This window comes from Hemitrygon akajei, chromosome 3, assembly GCF_048418815.1.
Source record: "Hemitrygon akajei chromosome 3, sHemAka1.3, whole genome shotgun sequence".
Taxonomy (NCBI): domain Eukaryota; kingdom Metazoa; phylum Chordata; class Chondrichthyes; order Myliobatiformes; family Dasyatidae; genus Hemitrygon; species Hemitrygon akajei.
Window position 1 is genome coordinate 61415923 of NC_133126.1, and position 20747 is coordinate 61436669.

The 20747-nt window shown below is 36.9% G+C and overlaps 1 protein-coding gene across 11 annotated transcripts in view; it reads right to left on the reverse strand.

Annotated features, from left to right (window-relative positions):
- ralgapa1 (Ral GTPase activating protein catalytic subunit alpha 1) overlaps positions 1 to 20747 on the reverse strand; it is a 202987-nt gene that overhangs the window by 138562 nt on the left and 43678 nt on the right. For all 11 annotated transcript variants that reach the window (XM_073039975.1, XM_073039978.1, XM_073039977.1 and 8 more), the window contains exons 8-12: positions 18285 to 18423; positions 7705 to 7913; positions 7358 to 7594; positions 6546 to 6749; positions 1107 to 1250 (exon numbers count right to left, since the gene is read on the reverse strand). In XM_073039975.1, coding sequence (XP_072896076.1) covers positions 1107 to 1250; positions 6546 to 6749; positions 7358 to 7594; positions 7705 to 7913; positions 18285 to 18423 — 933 coding nt within the window. The remainder of the gene's footprint in view (positions 1 to 1106; positions 1251 to 6545; positions 6750 to 7357; positions 7595 to 7704; positions 7914 to 18284; positions 18424 to 20747) is intronic.

Sequence of the window (20747 nt, forward strand, 5' to 3'; positions counted from 1 at the left end):
TACATCTTGTCCAGTCCCGGTGACTTATCCAACTTGATGCTTCCCAAAAGCTCCAGAGCATCCTCTTTCTTATTATCTACACACTCAAGCTTTTCAGTCTGCTGTAAGTCATCCCTAGAATCGCCAAGATCCTTTTCCGTAGAGAACACTGAAGCAAAGTACTCATTAAGTACCTCTGCTATCTCCTCCTGTTCTATACACACTTTTCCACTGTCAACTGGTATATATTGTGAAATATGTTGCTTTATGGCAGCAGTACATTGCAATACATAGTTTAAAAATTATAAATTACAATAAAGAAATATATACATTAATTTAAATTAAGTACTGCAAAAAGAGAGCAAAAAATACACAAAAATACTGAGGCAGTGTTCATGGTCCATTCAGAAATCTGTTGGCAGTGGGGAAGAAGCTGTTCTTAAAATGTTGAGTGTGTGTCTTCAGTCTCCTATGCCTGTTCCTTGATGGTAGCATGAGAAGAGGGCATGTTCTGTGTGATGTGATGTGATAACAGATGCCCCATTTTGAATCAATGCCTTTTGAAGATATCCTTGATGCTGGGGAGGCAATGATGGAGCTGGCTGAGCTTGCAACTTTCTGCAGCATTATCCAATCCTGTGCAGTGGTCCTTCCATACCAGATGGTGATGCAACCAGTTAGAGTACTCTCCATGATACATTTGCAGAAATTTGCAAGAGGCTTTGGTACATACCAAGTCGTCTCAAACTTCTAATGAAATGTAGCTTTCTTAGTGCCTTCTTTGTTATTGCATTGTTGGCCCAAGGACAGGTCTTCAGAGATGTTACCAACAAGGAACTTGAAACTGCTCACCTTTTCCACTGCTAATCCCGCGAAAAGGACTGATGTGTGTTTTCTCAACTTACCCTTCCTTAAGTACACATTCAATTCCTTGGTCTTACTGACATGGAGAGCAAGGGTGTTGTTTCGACACCATTCAACCAGCTGATCCATCTCATTCCTGTATGCTATCAATCTAACCTAACATCAATCTAATGCCAGTGTGTATTTTTGATCAGTTACCAACCCCAAAAAATAAAATTCTAGTCCAATTGACATAACATTACAAAACAAACAAGGACACAAACCTGCAATGATGCTTGAATGCCAGCATATACATTTCTCTCTTCTTCTTCCTCTAATTCAGGTGCTTTGTTAATCGCATTCTGGTAGGATGAATTTCTTGTCCAGCTTGGATTCCTAACATGGCCTGGCACTTTGGTTGCTTTATCCTATTAATAAACAGGAAAAATAACAAATCAAACAAGTACACACGAAGAAATCTGCAGACGCTGGAAATTCAAGCAACACACACAAAATGCTGGTGGAATGCAGCAGGCCAGGCAGCGTCTATAGGAAGAAGTACAGTCAACGTTTTGGGCCAAGACCCTTCGTCAGGACTAACTGAAAGAAAAGATCGTAAGAGATTTGAAAGTGCGAGGGGGAGATCCAAAATGATAGAAGACCGGAGGGGGAGAGATGAAGCTAAGAGCTGGAAAGGTGATTGGCGAAAGTGATACAGAGCTGGAGAAGGGAGAGGATCATGGGACGGGAGGGAGAAAGAAAGAAAGAAAGGGGGAGGGGAGCACCAGAGAGAGATGGACAGCAGGCAAGGAGTGATTGTGAGAGGGGCAGAGAGAGAAAAAAGAGAAGGGGGGGATAAAAAATAAATAAGGGATGGGGTAAGAAGCAGAGGAGGAGGAGCATTAACAAAAGTTGGAGAAATCAATGTTCATGCCATCAGGTTGGAGGCTACCCAGATGGAATACAAGGTGTTGGAGGATATTCCGTCTGGGTAGCCTCCAACCTGATGGCATGAACATTGATTTCTCTAACTTCTGTTAATGCCCCTCCTCCTCTTCTCATCCCATCCCTTATTTATTATTCCCCCCCTTTTTTTCTCTCTCTGCCCCTCTCACAATCACTCCTTGCCTGCTCGCCATCTCCCTCTGGTGCTCCCCTCCCCCTTTCTTTCTCCTGTCCCATGATCGTCTCCCTTCTCCAGCCTTGTATCCCTTTTGCCAATCACCTTTCCAGCTCTTAGCTTCATCCCCCCCCCCAAGTCTTCAATCATTTCGGATTCCCCCCCCCCCCAAATCTCTTATCTTTTCTTTCAGTTAGTCCTGACGAAGGGTCTTGGCCCGAAACGTCGACTGTACTTCTTCCTATAGATCTGCCTGGTCTTGCTGTGTTCCACCAGCATTTTGTGTGTGTTAAGTGAAACAAGTCCTATTCGATAATAGTAAAAATTGCTTTCCAAATGAATATCTACTACCTTAACTTGGTTAGTTCTATCCCACTTTCTTCCCTTCTCAACTCCTGAGCTAACTAGCCCACTAAACCCAACACACCAGCACACAGTTCTGCATTTCCTCCAAAAGCTTAGGTATTTTGTCATTCAAGCAAGTTGAAGAAAACAAATTTTTAAAGCCTAGGATTGTAATAACAGGGCTACAGAATAAAACAATTCTATTGTTTATATGCAAAAATTCTGTACTGGCAAGTAATGTTAAATACATTCCAGGACATTATTATATCAGAAGAATTTTTAAAATTGAGTTAAGAACATAAAAGCACTTAGAACAGGAAAAGGCCACAGACCTAGTTAACTAACTGCCTTTGGATCAAATGTGTTTACTTAAGTGCTTCCGGCATTCATTGGATGAACATTCAATGTTTAAAGCTCACTTATTATCAAAGTATGTACACTATATACAACCCTGAGATTCATCTCCCTAAAGGCCGACACAAAACAAAGAAAATCCATAGAACCCATTAAAAAAAATCGTCACTCAATATGCAGGAAAAAATATCATGTAAACAATAAAAGTAAATAACTCTCAGAACTGAAATTCATGAAAATGAGTCCACAGCCAAAAAGCCAGTCACCATTGCAGCCGATCCAGGAGCCCATTAGTTACAGGCCACGGTCTCAGTTCAGCGCAGAGACAGGTAAACCTCGTGAAGTAGCGAACTGAATACCTGCCTGTCCTTTGCCTCCAGTCCCAACACCTTGACCTTTTCAATCTGTCCCAGCACTTAAATCGGTTGAACCTCAAGTTGTACCTCACTTTCGGTCCCAGACTCTGCTGCTTCAACATGCCCCCGCGTCCAGGACCCACCCGCCTTGATTCGGCCCATACCCGACCTTTCCAATTTGGCTTGGTGCTGAAATCGGTCAAACTTTGGCTTGTTCCTCGCTCTTGGACCCAGCCCCCACCATCTCGACACTGCCTCTGCTTGGTGCTGCGACTTCAAATTGCCTCCAAGTCCCCTCCAGCAGCCAAACATTGGCTTGTTCCCTGCTCTCGGGTCCAGGCCCTGCTGACTCGATTCGGCCTATACACGTCATGCAACCATCCTGTACCTTAAAGACTTCAGCTCATGCCACAAAATGCCAGGTCACACAGGTGGTTCGAAAGCTCATTTCCAAAAGGGACAATGCTGGCTATTAATTGCAGTGATCATTTTTGAGAAAAAGTGTTATTAATAAAGTAATTAAAAATTATGTTTGCTGCAAGCAAGTCATCACTGTGCTTCACCACGCCATCTTAAACCGGAAGATTAGATGTAACATAAATAATATTTAGAAAACCTTAGATCAAGCAACTTTCATGGAAGGAGAAATGCTAGTATGTACAGACTGTATCAAATCTTCCAGTCCAGCTTTTCCTAGACATGCATTTGTATAAAAAATGTTCATCACCAATGTTTTCCAAGTTTAATAGCCTAAAACATTAACTCTTTGGTGGAAGCAAGGATTTAGGCAGGGTATTATGACAAAATTTACCTCTTTAAGCAAATATTACATGACCCACAGGAGAATTGTTGAAGCCAACTATATAAATGAATTCAAGACCAAATAAATATTCTTCTGGCATTCTAAACACAGTGAGAAGTGGCGTAGAGAGAAATAGAATTATCAGAATCAGGTTTATTATCACCAGCATGTGATGTGAAATTTGTTAACTTAGCACCAGCAGTTCAATGCAATACATAATCTAGCAGCGAGGAAAAAAATTTAAAAAAAGAAATAAGTCAATTACAGTATACCCCAAAAAAACACAATGCTGGCAGAACTCAGCAGGCCCAACAGCATCTATGAGAGGAGGTAGTGACGACGTATCGGGCCGAAACCCTTCATCCTGATGAAGGGTTTCAGCCCGATACATCATCACTAGCTCCTCCCATAGATGCTGCTGGGCCTGCTGAGTTCTGCCAGCATTTTGTGTTTTTTATTTATTTCCAGCATCTGCAGATTCACTCGTGTTACAGTATACGTATATTGAATAGATTAAAAAACATGCAAAAACAGAAATGCTGTATATTTAAAAAAAAGTGAGGTAGTGTCCAAAGATTGAATGTCTATTTAGGAATCAGATGGCTGTGGGGAAGAAGCTGTTGCTGAATCGCTGAGTGTGTGCTTAAGGCTTCTGTACCTCCTACCTGATGGTAACAGTGAGACCTCCCTGGGTGCTGGAAGTCCTTAATAATGGACGCTGCCTTTCTGAGACACCGCTCCCTGAAGATGTCTTGGGTACTTTGTAGGCTAGTACCCAAGATGGAGCTATCTAGATTTACAACCTTCTGCAGCTTCTTTCAGTCCTGTGCAGTGGCCCTTCCGTACCAGACAGTGATGCATCCTGTCAAAATGCTCTCCAAAGTACAACTATAGAAGTTTTTGAGTGTATTTGTAACAGTTTCTTCCCCCAAGCCATTAGACCCCTCAATTCCCAGAGTCGAGTCTGACACCAACTTACACACACACACTCACTCAACTGAACACCACTCCACTTCCTTTAGGATTTTTGCTCATTTTTTTCCTCAATTCCTGCTAAAACATTGTTTACATTTACATCATTTATTATTTTGTAATTTGCCCTTTATTCTGCCTATTGTCTTGTTTATTAATTATTGTACTGTCTTGCATTGTTTTGTGCACTTTATTTAGTCCCGTGTAGGTCAGTGTAGTTTTGTGTTGTTTCATGTAGCACCATGGTCCTGGAGGAATGTTGTTTTGTTTTTACTGTGTACTGTACCAGCAATTATGGTTGAAATGACAATAAAAGCCACTTGAACTTGAAATGCCAAATCTCTTGAAACTCCTAATAAAGTATAACTGCTGTCTTGCCTTCTTTATAACTACATTGGTATGTTGGGCCTAGGTTAGATCCTCGGAGATCTTGACACCCAGGAACTTGAAATTGCTCACTCTCTCCACTTCTGCTCCCTCTGAGGATTGGTATATGTTCATTACCCTTCCTGAAATCCACAATCAGCTCTCTCGTCTTACTGACATTGAGTGCCAGGTTGTTGTTGCGGCACCATTCCACTAGTTGGCATATCTCACTCCTGTACGCCCTCTCGTCACCACCTGAGATTCTACCAACAATGGCTGCATCATCAGCAAATTTATAGATGGTATTCCAGCTGTGCCCAGCCAGTGTCATGCATATATAGAGAATAGAGCAGTGGGCTAAGCACACATGCAAGGTGCGCCAGTGTTGATCGTCAGCAAGGAGGGCATGTTATCACCAATCCACACAGATTGTGGTCTTCGGTTAGGAAGTCGAAGATCGAATTGCAGAGGGAGGTACAGAGGCCCAGGTTCTGCAACGTCTCAATTAGGAACTATTGTGTGTTCCTCATCAAGGGCAAAAATTCAATATTTTAAAACGTATTTTTCTTACCAAAGAGGCCCAGAACTACGATATTATTTTTGAATGAACAGTGACCTTCCATACATGGAAACAGGAAAACAGGTCTATCTGTAATTATCCAATTTCATATAAGCTGCAGGTTAAAGCTGAGAATTTGCTCTTATACACCTCAATACCAGTCAAGAAAGTAGTGATTCTTGTATTGTTAAGCTTCTAAAATAAATCAAAATACTATTGTGTCCACCTAAAAATACCCATACAAAGTAAAACTGATTGTAGAACAATGTTAATTGTAATTCTCTATTTCACTATTAGAAACCTACTAGAGGTGTTTTTTTTTTAAATAATGAATTTCCTTTTTATTCTTGGCATTCTTTATATTTTTGTTGTATAAAACAAAGTAAAAGGTTGCACTCATTCTGAAGAGGTACTACTAACTTTTTGAAATTGTGCAGTGAAATAATATTCTATATCATCAAACTGAAAACAATGTAAACAAAAATCCACATTTCCCTCATTATAACATAGAAAACCTACAGGACAATACAGGCCCTTCAGCCCACGATGCCGTGCCGAACATGTACTTATTTTATACATTGTTACAATTCTTTGGCTGTAAAGTTATGATAGACTGCAGCCAGGACAATACTATTTAACTATTGAGCGTATTTCCGTATACTTTTAAGTCTGGAGAGAGAGCAGAATGACAAAGCAAATATACACAATTTTATTCAAAACGTGGGAGGCAGAATTTCAACAAAAGTGGGAAAATTATGATCATTGATTTCTAACACATTCTATGCTTTACCATTTAAAACACACTATAATATTCCAGTCAAAATTAACTTTCATGTAAACAAGCAGTACCTCAGCCTCCTCCTTTTGATCCGATGGATAAGGACCTCTATGTTCTCCAGTACTATCTAAATTGATAACACTTGTTGAAGGGGAATAACCCAAGTCTTCAGCCTCTTTCATAAATACAGGCTTATCTTCTTGTTGAATCCACTCCTGATAAACCTTAACAACTCTTCTCATGGCTGCAGCTTCACAGATAGGCAGCAGAAAAGCCTAAAGATACAATAAAATTGAAATAAAAACACAAAATGCTGGCAGAACTCAGCAGGCCAGACAGCATCTATGGGAGGAGGTAGTGACGATAAAATTGAAAGTTTTTTTTTATTGATGTAAGCAAATGTTTAAGAATATTTCTATGCATTTGCAGTATAGTTCTTCAGCTTCTATTTTTATATAAATGAAGAAATGCTCAATCAGGTTTCAAACAGCATTAATATAGTCACAGAGTCATGGAGTAAACAACATGAGAAAGGCCTTTCAGCCTAACTCATCTATGCTGATCACATTGACTACGTGTGCTAAATCTACTTTCAATCCCATTTCCAAATACTGTAGTTTTCTACATTTTTACCCAGTTGGTTGAGGTTCAAACAAAACCTGCGGCTGCACCAAGAATACACAGTATCCTTCATCTTTCTTAAACTGAAATCTTCAGGAAGTTAAGTACTGCAATTTATAAGACTTGCTTATTACAAAAGTTTAATTTTAATGCTACAACTAAGTTCACAAAAAAGTTTCACACTAAATTTTACATAGAAGACTAATAAAAGATATTAGTATTAGGTAAAATGTACAAAATTTTGCAGAATACTTAAAATTACCTGTCGAAAAACTTCAATAATAAAGTTGACATTCTCCCTTGAGGAATAAAAAACTTTCCGCACTATTTCAATGTCTGTTAGATGTTCTTCATCAACACTACACAGACTAGATGAACTAGGTTCTCGTTCAGTTAAGGTACTGGTATTAGAATGGGACTGTTCCAGTTCCGTGTTACCATCTCCAGAGTCTGCACGACAAGAGTTGTCCTCCCGAGCAGCCAAACCAGCAGCTGCTCTCTGGAGAATAAAACAACTTAATTAAAAAAACTCTAGTTAGTCATTGAAATGAAAGGAAAAAAAAACTTGTTTATTTGTTGAAAGGAATTAACATGTTTTTGTTTACTAACCTGAATGTTCTTTGGTACATTTTCCCCTTCAATTCCAGGAATCTGAAGTCCTGGATTAACTTTTGGCTCAAACCAGAAAGATACTAACCAGCGGATGACAGAAACACGAGCTGACAAAAATGCATCTTTAGTACAATAAGTTGCTTCGTTAGTTTCTGGGTCTTTCTTTGTTATCACATAATATGGCTTTGATCTTAATTGTGGTATGTCTGAAAATAAGGAAATATAGCAAAATGTTTTAGGAATATTATTTATAGCTTCTAAATGGAATGGCAAAAATAATTGCCACCACATTTCTTCATCTCTGAATATTTCAAAACAATGCATTTGTCCCTTTAAGCAAACTCCTCATTTAGACTAAGTACCACAATTCCAGTTGATCCTGGACACGTTTATATTGCATCTATCAAACCTTGAACACCATTAGTAGTGAAACTTCCAATTCACCCAGTCACTGTAACTTCTGGAAGAGTATCAGATTTCCATTACCTTGTGTGCTAAATTGTACACTGATTCTTTCTCACCATATTGAATACCAAGATTTCTGCATTTCTGCACTTCAGTAACATTTTGAAGTTTTGTACATCTTTAACATTATCAAAAAATTACTATCCCAGTCATAGCAGCATCAATATAGTGTCAGAAGAAGGAATGTCCATTTGAAAAACAAATCACTATTATTACTAACTAGCAAGTAAAAAATAACAAATTCAAAGCACAGGATTTCAGCCAGCTTCATCACAAGAAAATTATCTTCCTTTTTGCCTTTCACATGATTTTCCATTTGTTCTTTCACTCTAGGTTTCACTTCTCAGACTTTCCCCAGACAGTGAAAAAACTGATGCCTTGATGTGGACAACCTGGACCTTCCAGGTATCTAAAGCAAGTTATGATGGGACGTGCTTTTAAAATTTTGATCATGTAATAACATTTAACAAAATCTACTTGTACTTTTGCTGTTGTCTTTATATAGGTTGAGCATCGCTTATTCAAAATCCAAGATTTTTTGAAAGCTGACATGATGTCACAAAAATATTTCACAAGGTACCAGGATGGTTCTCGGGTGATGCACAGTTCTCCGCGTACCACAGACAGTTCTGAGAAGTGACTCTACATATGTAATAAACAGAAGTTAATGAAAAAAAGAAAAACATTGCATAAAGTGTGAAATGAAGATCTTGATGGCGTATTGACAGAGTGGATTCGTCAGTGTTGGAGTGAAGATATGCTGCTTAATGGTAAGTTGATCATAAAACAAGCAAAGATCTATCATGATGAATTGAAAATTGAAGGTAAATGTGAATATTCAACAGTCTGGTTGCAGAAATTTAAGAAAAGGCACAGCATTAAATTTTAAAGATTTGTGGTGATAAAGGTAAACACAAAGCAGCAGGGAAATTCAATGGTGACTTTGCCAAGATTGTTGCTGATGAAAATCTAACATACTGAAAAGCTGCATCAGTACATGTGTGAGACAAAACAGTGTAAGACAATGACCTTTTACTGGTGAAACACAAATTCAGAATGAGAAATAATGGCAATGGTAAACAGCCACTGAATGTCCACCTGAGCGACCGAGGTGGTGGTAGCTTACCTTTTGATAGTTCAATGCACACATTATTGTTTAATGCATTAAATTAATAAAAATATTAAACTGACCTTTGGGTATATGTATAAGCTCTCCATGTAATATAAATGGATTTTGTGTTTAGACTGGGATCCCATCTCTAAGATACCTCATTAAATGCAAATATTCCAAAATACGGAAAACTCTTGAAACTCAAAACATTTCTGGCCCCAAGCATTTCGATTAAAGGATGCTCAACCTGCACTTGCTTTTGGCAGCAAGCGTAAATAATGATTAGATCACAAGATATAAAAGCAGAATTAGGCCACTCGGTCCATCGAGTTTCCACTGCAGTTAGATCATTGCTGATTTATTTTCCCTCTTCAATCTCACTCTCCTGCCTTTTCTATGTAATTCTGCTTCAAGTATACCCAATGACTTGACTCCACAAATGTCTGTGGCAATGAATTTAGCAGATTCATCACCATTTAGAGGTAGAAATTCCTCATTGCTGTTCTAAACAGAGGCCCTTCTATTTCAAGGCTGTACCTTCTGGTCTAGTCTCCTCATTACTGTAAATATTATTTGCACATCCAGTCTATCTAGGCCTTTTAATACTCTGTTTCAATGAGATTCCCCCTCTCCTCTAAGTCATTTGACTCCAGTAAGTACAACCCTTTCAATCCTGGGATCATTTTGTGAATCACCTCTGGACTCTCTCCCTGAACAGCACGTCCTTTCTTAGAAATGGGCCCCAAAACAATAAGAAGAGGGTGTGCCCTGGGTGATGATGATAGCTGCTGTTAGGAGCACTGTCATTTGAAAATGTCCTCTACTGCAATGCCTCAAAATGGTGGCGTCTATCATTAAGGACCCCATCACCCAGGACATGCCCTCTTCTCATTGCTATGATCAAGGGAGCGGTACAGGAATCTGAAGAGACACACTTAATGTTTTTAAGAACAGCTTCTTCCCCTCCACCATAAAGATTTCTGAATGAACAATGAACCCATATACACTATTTTTTTTTCCTTTTCGCACTAGTTATTTAATTTAACCTTTTTTATATACATTTCCCATTGCAATTTAGTTTTTATATTACATATTGCATTGTACTGCTTCTGAAAAACAATAAGTTTCATGACGTATGTCAGTGATATTAAACCAGATTCTGAAAATGGCTCAAATAACGCAAATAAGGTCTGACCACTGACCAAGAATGTCTCAGCCTTATATCTTTGATTTTATATTCTAATCCTCTCAAAACAAACGCATTTGTCTTCCTACTACCCACTCAATTTGTAAGTTAACCTTTGGGGAATCCTGCAATAGGATTGCCAAGTCACTTTACATCTGATTTTTGCACCTGCTCCCAGTTCAGAAAGTAGTCTACACCTTTATTCCTTCTACAAAAGTGCTTGATCATATACTTCCCTATACTGCATTGCACCTGCCACTTCTTTATCCATTCTCTTAATCTGTCCAAGTCTACAGACCCCTTGCTTCCTCAACACTACCTGTTCCTCCACCTATCTTTACATTATCTGCAAATTTGCTGACAAAGCCTTTATTATGTCATCCAGATCAATAATTTGTACCTGAAAAGTAGTGGATCTCACCAACCACTTATCACTTGCAGCCAACCAGAAATACCCCCTTTATTCCCACTCCTTGCTTACTGCTAGTCAGCCAATCTTTTGTCCATGTTAGCAACTCTCCTGTAGTACCTTGGGATCTTATCTTGTTTAGCAGCCCCATGTATGGCATCTTTTCAAATACCTTCTATAAATTCAAACAAGCAAGATATACCAACTCTTTGTCTATCCTGCCCGTAATTAATTCAAAGAATTCCAACAGATTTGTCAGGCAAGACTTCCCCTTTAAGAAACCATGGTTTCAGCAGACTTCAGCCTATTTTATCATGTGCTTTCGAGTACCTTGAAACCTCATCCTCAATAATGGATCCTAACCTTGCCTACCAGTGAAATCAGGCTAATTAACCTATAATTTCCTGTCTTTTGCCTCCCTACCTTCTTAAAGAGTGGAGACATTTGCAATTTTCCACTCTTCTGGAACCCTTCCAGAATACAGTGATTCTTGAAAAGATCACTACTTGTGCCTCCACAATCTTTTCTGCTACCTTTTTCTGAACCCTGGGAGGTGTTCCATCTGGTCTAGGTGACTTACCTACCTTCAGATCTTTCAGCTTCTGTAACACCTTTTCCTTAGTACTAGCAACTACTCACCTCTGCGCCCGACACTCCTGAATTCCTGGCATGCTACTGGGGCCTCTTTCAAAATATTTATTTAATTCATTCACCATTTCTTTGTCCCCCCATTACTACCTCTCCAGTGTCATTTTCCAAAGTTCACAGTTGCTTCTCTTACTCTTTATATATCTGAAAAAATGTTTACTATCATCTTTTGTATAATTGGCTGGCTTACCTTCGTATTTCATCTTTTCTCTCCTTACTGCTTTTTAGTTGCATTGTTAGTTTTTATAAGCTTCCCAATTCTCTAGTTTCCAAATAATTTTTGCTATATTGCTTTTTTGCTTTTATGCCGTCTTTGACTTCACTTGTCAGCCATGGCTGCCTCATCCTTCCTTTAGAATGCTTCTTCTTTAGGATGAACCATTTGGCACCTTTCAAATTGCTCCCAGAAACTCTTGCCATTGCTGCTCTGACATCATCCCTGCTAGTGTCCCCTTTCAATCAACTTTGACTATCTCCTTTCTCATGCTTCTGTGGTTCCCTTTACTCCACTGTAACGATATAGCTGATTTTAGCTTTCCCTCTGTGATGCCATCCTTTTCAATTTTATCTCCATGTAGCCTGAAGTTAAATTCTTATTCATTTCTAAACTTTTTGTCTTTATTCCGAAGACTTTCATAATCTCTTCTGCACTCTCCTTCCATTTTATGTCATCCCTATCTTTACAAGCAATTGAACTCACCCCACCTACTATTTAGTTTAAAGCCCTATCCATAGCACCAGTTATGAGATTTGCCAGGACCCTGGTCCCAAACGTAGTTAAGGTGGAGCCTGCCCCACGGGAATAGTTTATCCCTACCCCAATACCGGTGTCAATATCCCATAAAATCAAACCTACTTCTTCCACACCAATCTTTAAGCCATGCATTTAGCACCCTGATCTTATTAACCCTTTGGCAATTTGCATGTGACTCAGGCAACAATCCAGAGATTATCACCTTTTAAATTTAGTCCCTAGCTGTTCAAATTCCCTCAGTGGAACTTCTTTCCTTGTTCTTCCTGTGTCATTGGTACCCACATGGACCACCTTCCTACTCCAAATTTCTCTGCAGGTCAGATAAAATGTTGCTTGTATTTAAAACTGCTTTTGTCAGTCCAGATTATAAAACAGAAGCTATAGTGTCAATGTAAATCCATGCTGAATAAGCCACTATAAAATAATTGTGCATTGATGAGGAGAAAGGTGCCAGTATATTTACCATGTCATTGAAAATCATGGCAGTTTTTTGTTTAGTTTTGTTCACACAAAGATAGATTTTTATTAGAAAATCCAGGTGTAATTCTTATCTATTCAAGAGTCAAAATACTAAGTAGTTTGCGAGTCTCCTCTCGGCAGCCCATGGAGTAAGACGCGTGTTGGCGCTACTCCTGCCTTTTACAACTTACTTTCCACTGCTAGCTTTGTTTAAACTTGAAAGATTTATTACTTTTAGTGAAGGATTTACAATATGATGACTGGAACCCGAACTGGAATCGAATTAAGAGATGGCAAAATTGTTTCCAAAGCAGAACAAACAAAGGAGGCAGAGGAAGTCTCTACTTCAGAAAGAATGTTTTCTCTGATGCAAGATATTACCACCGAGATCTGAATGGTGGATACTAAGATTGATAAACTGACGAATGCTAATGAAAAGCTTGAAAAAACTGTCTCGGCTCTCCAGGAATCTTTGAGGACTCTGGAATTTCAATATTAAAAAGGACACTAATAGAATCGGAAGAGAACAGGAGACAGTGAATCAAGTGATTAAAGAGCAAGAATTAAAGATATCTACTATGGAAAAGAAAATTGTTGAGGTTTCTTCGGAATTATTAAGAATTAAGAAGGAAACGATTGATCTGGAAAGCAGAAGTTGTAGGATGAATTTACACATATAGGGTTTGTCTGAAAACATGGAAACCGGTGAGCCACTGAAGTTTTTTTATGAATATGCTATACTCACTTTTTAGTGAGATACTCGAAGCTCCTCCAATGATAGATAGAGCTCACCGCATCCTCTGCCCGAAGCCTTCGGTGGAGATGAAACCCCACCCGGTGATTTTATGTTTGCATTATTTTTCTACTAAAGAAGCAATTTGTCGAGATGCTAGGAAGCGGGGAAACTAATTTATAATGGAGTAGAGATTCGTATAATTGAAGAATTTGCCCCAGAGGTTTATGCAGAAAGGATTAAATATTGGGAAGCGATGGCTGAATTTATAAGAAGAACTATCATCCCTCTTTGTGTTATCCAGTTCGTTTGAGAATCTCCTTGCCTAACGCTTGCCCAAAATGGTTTGACTCCCCAGAAGAGACTTGGAAATTTATAAAGTTTAAGCCTGTCTCGCAAGCAACCTGAACACTTAATCCTTAGCTGGGAGTCATTTGTAGCTGGATCGTTGAAAGTTGGCTCTACGTTTTATGTCTGCTCAGGAATCGTTTTGGCTGTTTTATTTTTTCCTTTAGGATTTATAAGAGTTTGACATTAGATGTAACATATTATTTGGTTGGATCTATCTTTTTTGAATATATGATCAATTTTTATTAAATGAATTTAAAATGGCCGCTGTTAACTACGTTCTAACCTCTGTTAGACAGAACATCAAAATATTTGGGATTATTTTATTTCTTTATGTAGCTGTTGTTGAGTCTTCAGTCAGCAGTGTTAGCGTATAACTTTTTAAAAAGAGTCTGCCTATTGGAGACAAGGGTTTAGGGATTTTAGTTTAGCATGCTGTCCAACTATTGGATGCTTTTTGGGCTTGAGGGGAGAGGGGTGGGACTATTAGTTTAGGCTTTTTCGACTGGGCAGTCCTGAGACGTTTTCCTGTCAATCATATTGTCTTTCTTCTCTCTGATTGAATCCATAACTTGTTCTTCCCTGCAGGTTTGGTCTGTGCCGGTGCACTAACTTATTTTATAAAATCTTAAAATAAAGCCTTATTATGGATGTTAATAAAATTAATATAATCTCTTGGAACCTGAATGGCTTGAACCAACCTATTAAGCACAGAAAGATCTTTAAGAAATTAAAAACACTCCAAACTGATATTTTTGCGCAAGAGACCCATATCTGTAGGGAGGATGAAAACCATTTTTTTTAAATTCTGGGGGGGGGGGGGGGGGCTCTCAGTTTCACTCTTCATCAGTAACTAAAATTAGAGGGGTATCTATTTTTATTAACTTTAAAATCCCTTTTGTACATTTTAATACTGTCACTGATTCAATTGGAAGTTACTTAATTGCTACTGATTCGTTATGTGGTCAAAAGATGGCTTTGGTGTGTGTGTGTATGCACCTAATGTAGATAGCTCTGAATTTTTTGAAGAGGTTACTTTCTGTGTTGCCAAATTTAAATGAATACAAGTTGATCATGGGCGGTGACTTTAACTGTTGTCTCAATCCTTCGATTGATAGGTCATCAACCAATCAGTGGCTTCCTAATAAGGCTGCGACCTGTATTAATTCTTTTTTACTAGAATACGTTTTCATCGATATTTGGAGATTTCTCCATCCTAAAGATAAGGATTTTTCTTTTTCTCCCCACATATACATCATAAATATTCAAGAATTGATTATTTTTTTTGGATACACGATTGGTGCCTTTTGTTGCTGATTGTGCATATGACGCTATTGCGTTGCTGGATCATGCGCCCATGAAACTAATACTGAAGTTCCCTGATAGTATACGGAATGCATCTCAGTGGAGATATAATGCTACACTGCTACATGATTCAGCATTTGTAAGTTTTATTAAAGAGCAAATTTCTCTATATTTTTGAATTAAATACAACTGAGGGTATGTCAAATTTGGTTATTTGGGATGCGATGAAATCTTTTCTTAGGCGACAGATAATCTCATATTCAGTAGCTCTGAGGAGGAAAACTAAAGCGGAGCTTTTAGTGATTACTAACACCGTTAAAGAAATAGATAAAGTTTATTCAGTAACACCTAGTGAAGATCTATATAAGGGTGGAACTTCAAACACAGCTGATCTGCTTTTGACTTTTCCCATTGAGCAGCAACTTTTGAAATCTAAAAGTCAATTTTATATACATGGGAATAAGTCAGGTAAATTGCTGGCAGGTCAACTTAAAGCAACTATGGCTAGAAGGCAGATTTTGAAAAAAAGAACTGATAGAACTGAAACGTCAGATTGACAGGAAATTAATAAGGTATTTTTGGATTTTTACTCTAAACTTTATAAATGTGATTTTCCAGACACTACTACTTTTATGAATGGATTCTTGCAAAGATTGAATATACCCAAAATTTCTATTCAAGATATGAATACATTAGATGCGTCTATTAAACGAGAGGAAATAGCAAGGTCTATATCCTCTTGTCAATCAGGTAAAACTCTGGGAACGGATGGATTAACAGTAGAATTTTTTAAGACATTTACTGAAATACCTACCCTCATTTATGCCAAATTTTCACTGATTCTACATCCTCTGGGACCCTCTCGAAAACTTTCTATGAGGCATCAATGTCATTAATTCCCAAAAAAGGAAAAGATTTATCTAAATGTGCCTCTTACAGACCAAGTTCCTCATTAAATGTGGATTCTAAAATTCTTTCTAAGATTTTGGCTAACAGGTTCGAGAATATTTTACCTAAGGTTATTTCTAAGGATCAAACTGGATTTATTAAGAATAGATATTCATATTTTAATATTCGGAGATTATTGAACATTATTCATTTCTCTCCATCTAAAGAATCCAAATGTGTTGCTTCCCTTGATGCAGAGAAAGCCTTTGATAGGGTAGAATTGTCTTATTTATTCGAGGAAAATAAATTTCCAAATTTATTATTTGGAAAGCCAAAGGAATAATAACTTCTTTTAGATTTGTTTATGGGGGATTGTTTAAATGTCTTTCACTCAGTTAGTGGAAAAATACGAATTATCTAATACACACATTTTTAGATATTTACAAATAAGGAATTTTTTTAAAAACGTAGTTTACTTCCAAATTTTCCCTCCGTTTATTCACCCAATATAATAGATACTCTTTTTCAGGTTAAACCATTTCAAAAAGGACTGACAGCTATAATTTATAAATGGTTAGTGAATTTGTGAAAGGTACCTAATGATAAAATTAAAGATGCGTTGGAAGTGGAATTTTGAGAGTCACTTTCAGATAATCAATGGGATAACATTTTTCATTTGGTAAATATTTCATCTATTTGTGCCCGTCATTCCTTGATACAGTTCAAGGTAGTACATATGTCAAAGGATAAATTAGCCCGTATCTTTCCCAATATTAATCCTATTTGCGACAGATGTAATATTGAGGTGGCTACTTTAACTCATATGTTTTGGTCTTGTATCAAGATAGATAATTTTTGGAAAGATGTCTTTAAAACTTTATCAGAAGTCTTGAGTTTGGACCTACAACCGAATTTATTTACAGGAATTTTTGGGATCACTCCACCGGAAGCAGGATATATTCCTGTTTCCGCTCAACTGTTTATAGCTTTAACAACTTTATTGGCTAGGAGAGCCATTTGGCTTAAATGGAAGGAATCTAATCCACTTACTGTTTTTTATTGGCTTACCTCCATTATGTCCTGTCTAAGTTTAGAGAAAATAAGAAGTCGGGCATTTGTTACATTCTTTAAATTTGAAGAAACCTGGCAACCTTTTTATTCAATATTTTCATATGGTTTGATTTATTGCTCTTCCAGTTACTTTCTTGAAACTTTGGATTTGATCAGAAAGTTTCTCTATTTTCTTGCTTTTACTCTCAGTATGGGCTGCCTGGTCCCTTTTTTATCTCTTTTTCTTTTTTTGTTTGTTTTTTGTTGTTCAGTGGGGTTTTTTATGTATATAAAAATTTTAAAAGTTTCTTTATCTTTTTTCTTCTTTTCATGGAATGCTAAGAGGAAAATTGATTCTTATTTTTTATTATATAATATTAGATTAATATGATCTTGATAATGTTTATTTTACCTTTTACATGAATTGTTATTGATATAGATATTTGAGATAATTCTCCTCGTTTATATATATGTACTTTTTAATTAATAAAAAGATTGATAAAGAAAAAGAAAAGAAGAAAGAAAAATAAGTTTGCATAGTAATGGGAGACAGTAGGCAAGTGAGTTTATTTGGATAATTTTTGATAAAAATCTACACATCACACTATGAGCTGAAAGGCATGCTTCAGCATTGCAGAATACAAAGCTTTCTTAAAGTATGTGCCCAAATAAAATCAGGTTGAAAATGACTTCAATTTCTTGAATTAGGATCTTTAAATACAAAGAAAGCGAGGCTGCAAGTCCTGAAAATTTAATTTTCCTGGAAACCTTAAATTAACATTTAAGGTTTTTAGCAAAATGTAATTGAATATTTAAATGAAAGATTCATAGTGCTATAAATGATTATAGTATCCATTGCATACATAAAGTACATTCTATCAGTTAAAGGAAGTAATGGATCACAATCGTTACTGGCTTTTAAAAACAAGACATTAGAAAACTGTATAACTTCCTTTACAAAAATCCAGAATTAGTCTATGCAATAATCTTATCTAAGCAAATATTTTTTATTTAACTTATATAAATTATATTCATGTACAATGCATAATCTTAAAGCAATTGATCTTATAAGATAAAAACTAAACTAACCCTTACAAACCTGAGGACACAAGTTAGTATAATTGTTTCAAAATTGTCACATATCTAGTTCAATAATCATCACATAAGCTTAATTCATGGATACATACTCTGACAGATAAACAAAAATAACTGATTTCATACCAAGTATTGGATTAAATAAGCTGGTCTCTCTTGAAAAGTTGGGAAATATGTGAGGCAGATAGTACTTCTTGAAATTTGCAAATAAGAATGCAAACCCTTTCTCCTGATTTCCTTTGTCTTTCCATTCTAATCCCTTTGCCTGTAAACACAAATACACCAAACTTTAATATTGTTGTTGGATTGATTGCGATACACACAGAACACGATAGAACAGAAAATCCTCACTCCTACCAGCGTTCGCAAACATATGCCAATTTTATTAACAAGCACACCTAGTCATTCCACTAGTTACAGCAGCACATATGATTGAGTAAAGATAATGGCTGAATATGCTTTCTTATTTCAGCCTGATTCACCCAAAACTTGACAAAGCCATGGCAAACACAGAATTTCACATAGATATGTTATAGGTACAGGTTTTGTCCTAGTTTAAAAAAATACGGTCTGGATTAATATGGCCAATCCTCTATTTACAAACAGGTTGCTAAGAAAGCTCTTAAAATTAATGTTTATTTTTCCAATTAGAGAGAAGGAGAAGAATAGACAAATTTTAAGAGCTTTTGGGGTTAGCAATATCTATTCATTGCTACCCTAAAAGAGTCTCTTAAAAAAAAGTATTTTTTCGACTGCTATTAGTGACAAACATTCGTTCCATAAGGATCACAGGTTCTCAACAACCATAGTCCTAAACTAGTTGAAAAGCCAAATCAGGGAGGAGGGGGAAGTAATTTTCAGAAAATTTTAAAGTTATAAAAAGTATTGGCATTGCTGCAGAGAAACAAGAAAAACTAAAACATTTTAATAGACTTTGAAATGCATTGTAATTCGTAACATCTATTTTAATTAGTCCTGAAAAGAATCACAAACCACGTACATAAAGTATGTTTTGTTTTACTATGGATTAGAATTATCCCAGCAATACTTACTATGATTACTTAGACATCACACGAAGACAAAACAAATGGTATTCTACAGCAAGCCTAGTTTAACAGCTATTTCTTGATTGAAACAGAAATGCAAAATAGTGAAGTGGGTGGAGGACTGAATTATTGATGGGGACTTAAGTTTTCTGTTTTAAATTGTATGCGAATAGTGATTTGACAGCTGCTGCCAGTTTTAATGTATAGTGAGGTTGAATGCTACTAGTTTTGTTGTCTTTAAATCCAGGCCTTGAGTTTTATTTTAAAGAAAGGCTATTAACGATTGTTTGTTAAATGATTCTCCCAAAATGTGAAGCTACTTGCAAATATTTAAAATAAGATTATTCATTCAGGACTAATTAAAAGTGGTTATTATTTTTGAAAATAATGCATTTTTCATTGAGTTACTCTAACTACGCAACGTAATACAAGTTATGTTTTCATTTTAAAACTACTATATTTGTGCTGACTAATGCTAGATTCCAGACATTTTGGGATGGGCAAATACATCCAAGTAGAAACTTTTCAGGAATTCAGGGAGGGAGTGGATAACTTATGATAGTAAGCATGCATTTGAATTTTACACTTGGATCACAGACATTATCCAAAGTAGAAACTTCCCTTGTCATTTGTACTTCAGGAATGTACATGACTACAGATGCAAACTTCCTCCCAATTGCTGCATTTTACAGCACAAATTAACTGCTTGCAAATGTACATTTCACTTGGCACAGTTGGCAAATCTGCACACCTCTGCTGGAATTTCTCAACACAAGTGCCAGCAACTTTTCAGACTTCTATGCAAACACTGGAATACTGAACTTACAGGCTGAGTTCCAAGGGTAATTTAACAGTTAAGCTCCGCAACTGGAATAATGGCAGAGAAACAACTTGGCAAGACATTGCCAGCAACCTGCTCTTCGATAATGTGCCACAGTTTTATAGTGCTGTAGTAATATTGGTAGAATTCTAATTTGTTCTCTATTTCATTTAATTACGCAATTTGTTATTCACTTAAATGGTATCTTGTTTTTTTAAAAATGTCTTTTTAACTATTTCCTTGAAGCTTCAGATAATTGAGGTGCTCAATTAAGCCAAGATGGACTGGTCCCGACATGTCCCAATTAAAAGGATGTGTGTGTATATATATATATATATGTGTGTGTGTGCGTCTGTGTCTGTGCGCATGTCTGTGTGTGCTCAAGAACAATCATGGTCATGGAAAACCCAAGATCGCCTACTTCATGGCACAAAAACGAATGAACAATACACACAAAGTTAAAAGGGAGCAATTTCCCAAAAGAATTAAAACTTCTGATTCTCAAATATTGCAATTTACTTGTCAGCAGACTAAAACTCTCTCCATCCAAAAAGCACTCATTTTCCATCAAAAAACATCATTAAAATGAAATCCTTCATAGCTCAGTTGTAGTTATTAAACAGATTTTTTTAAAAAATCTATATTCACTTGGTGCTCAGCTGCAGCACTGTTAGCAAGATGGAGGAAAAAATGTAAGCGAGTAATTCACCGACAGATAATGCT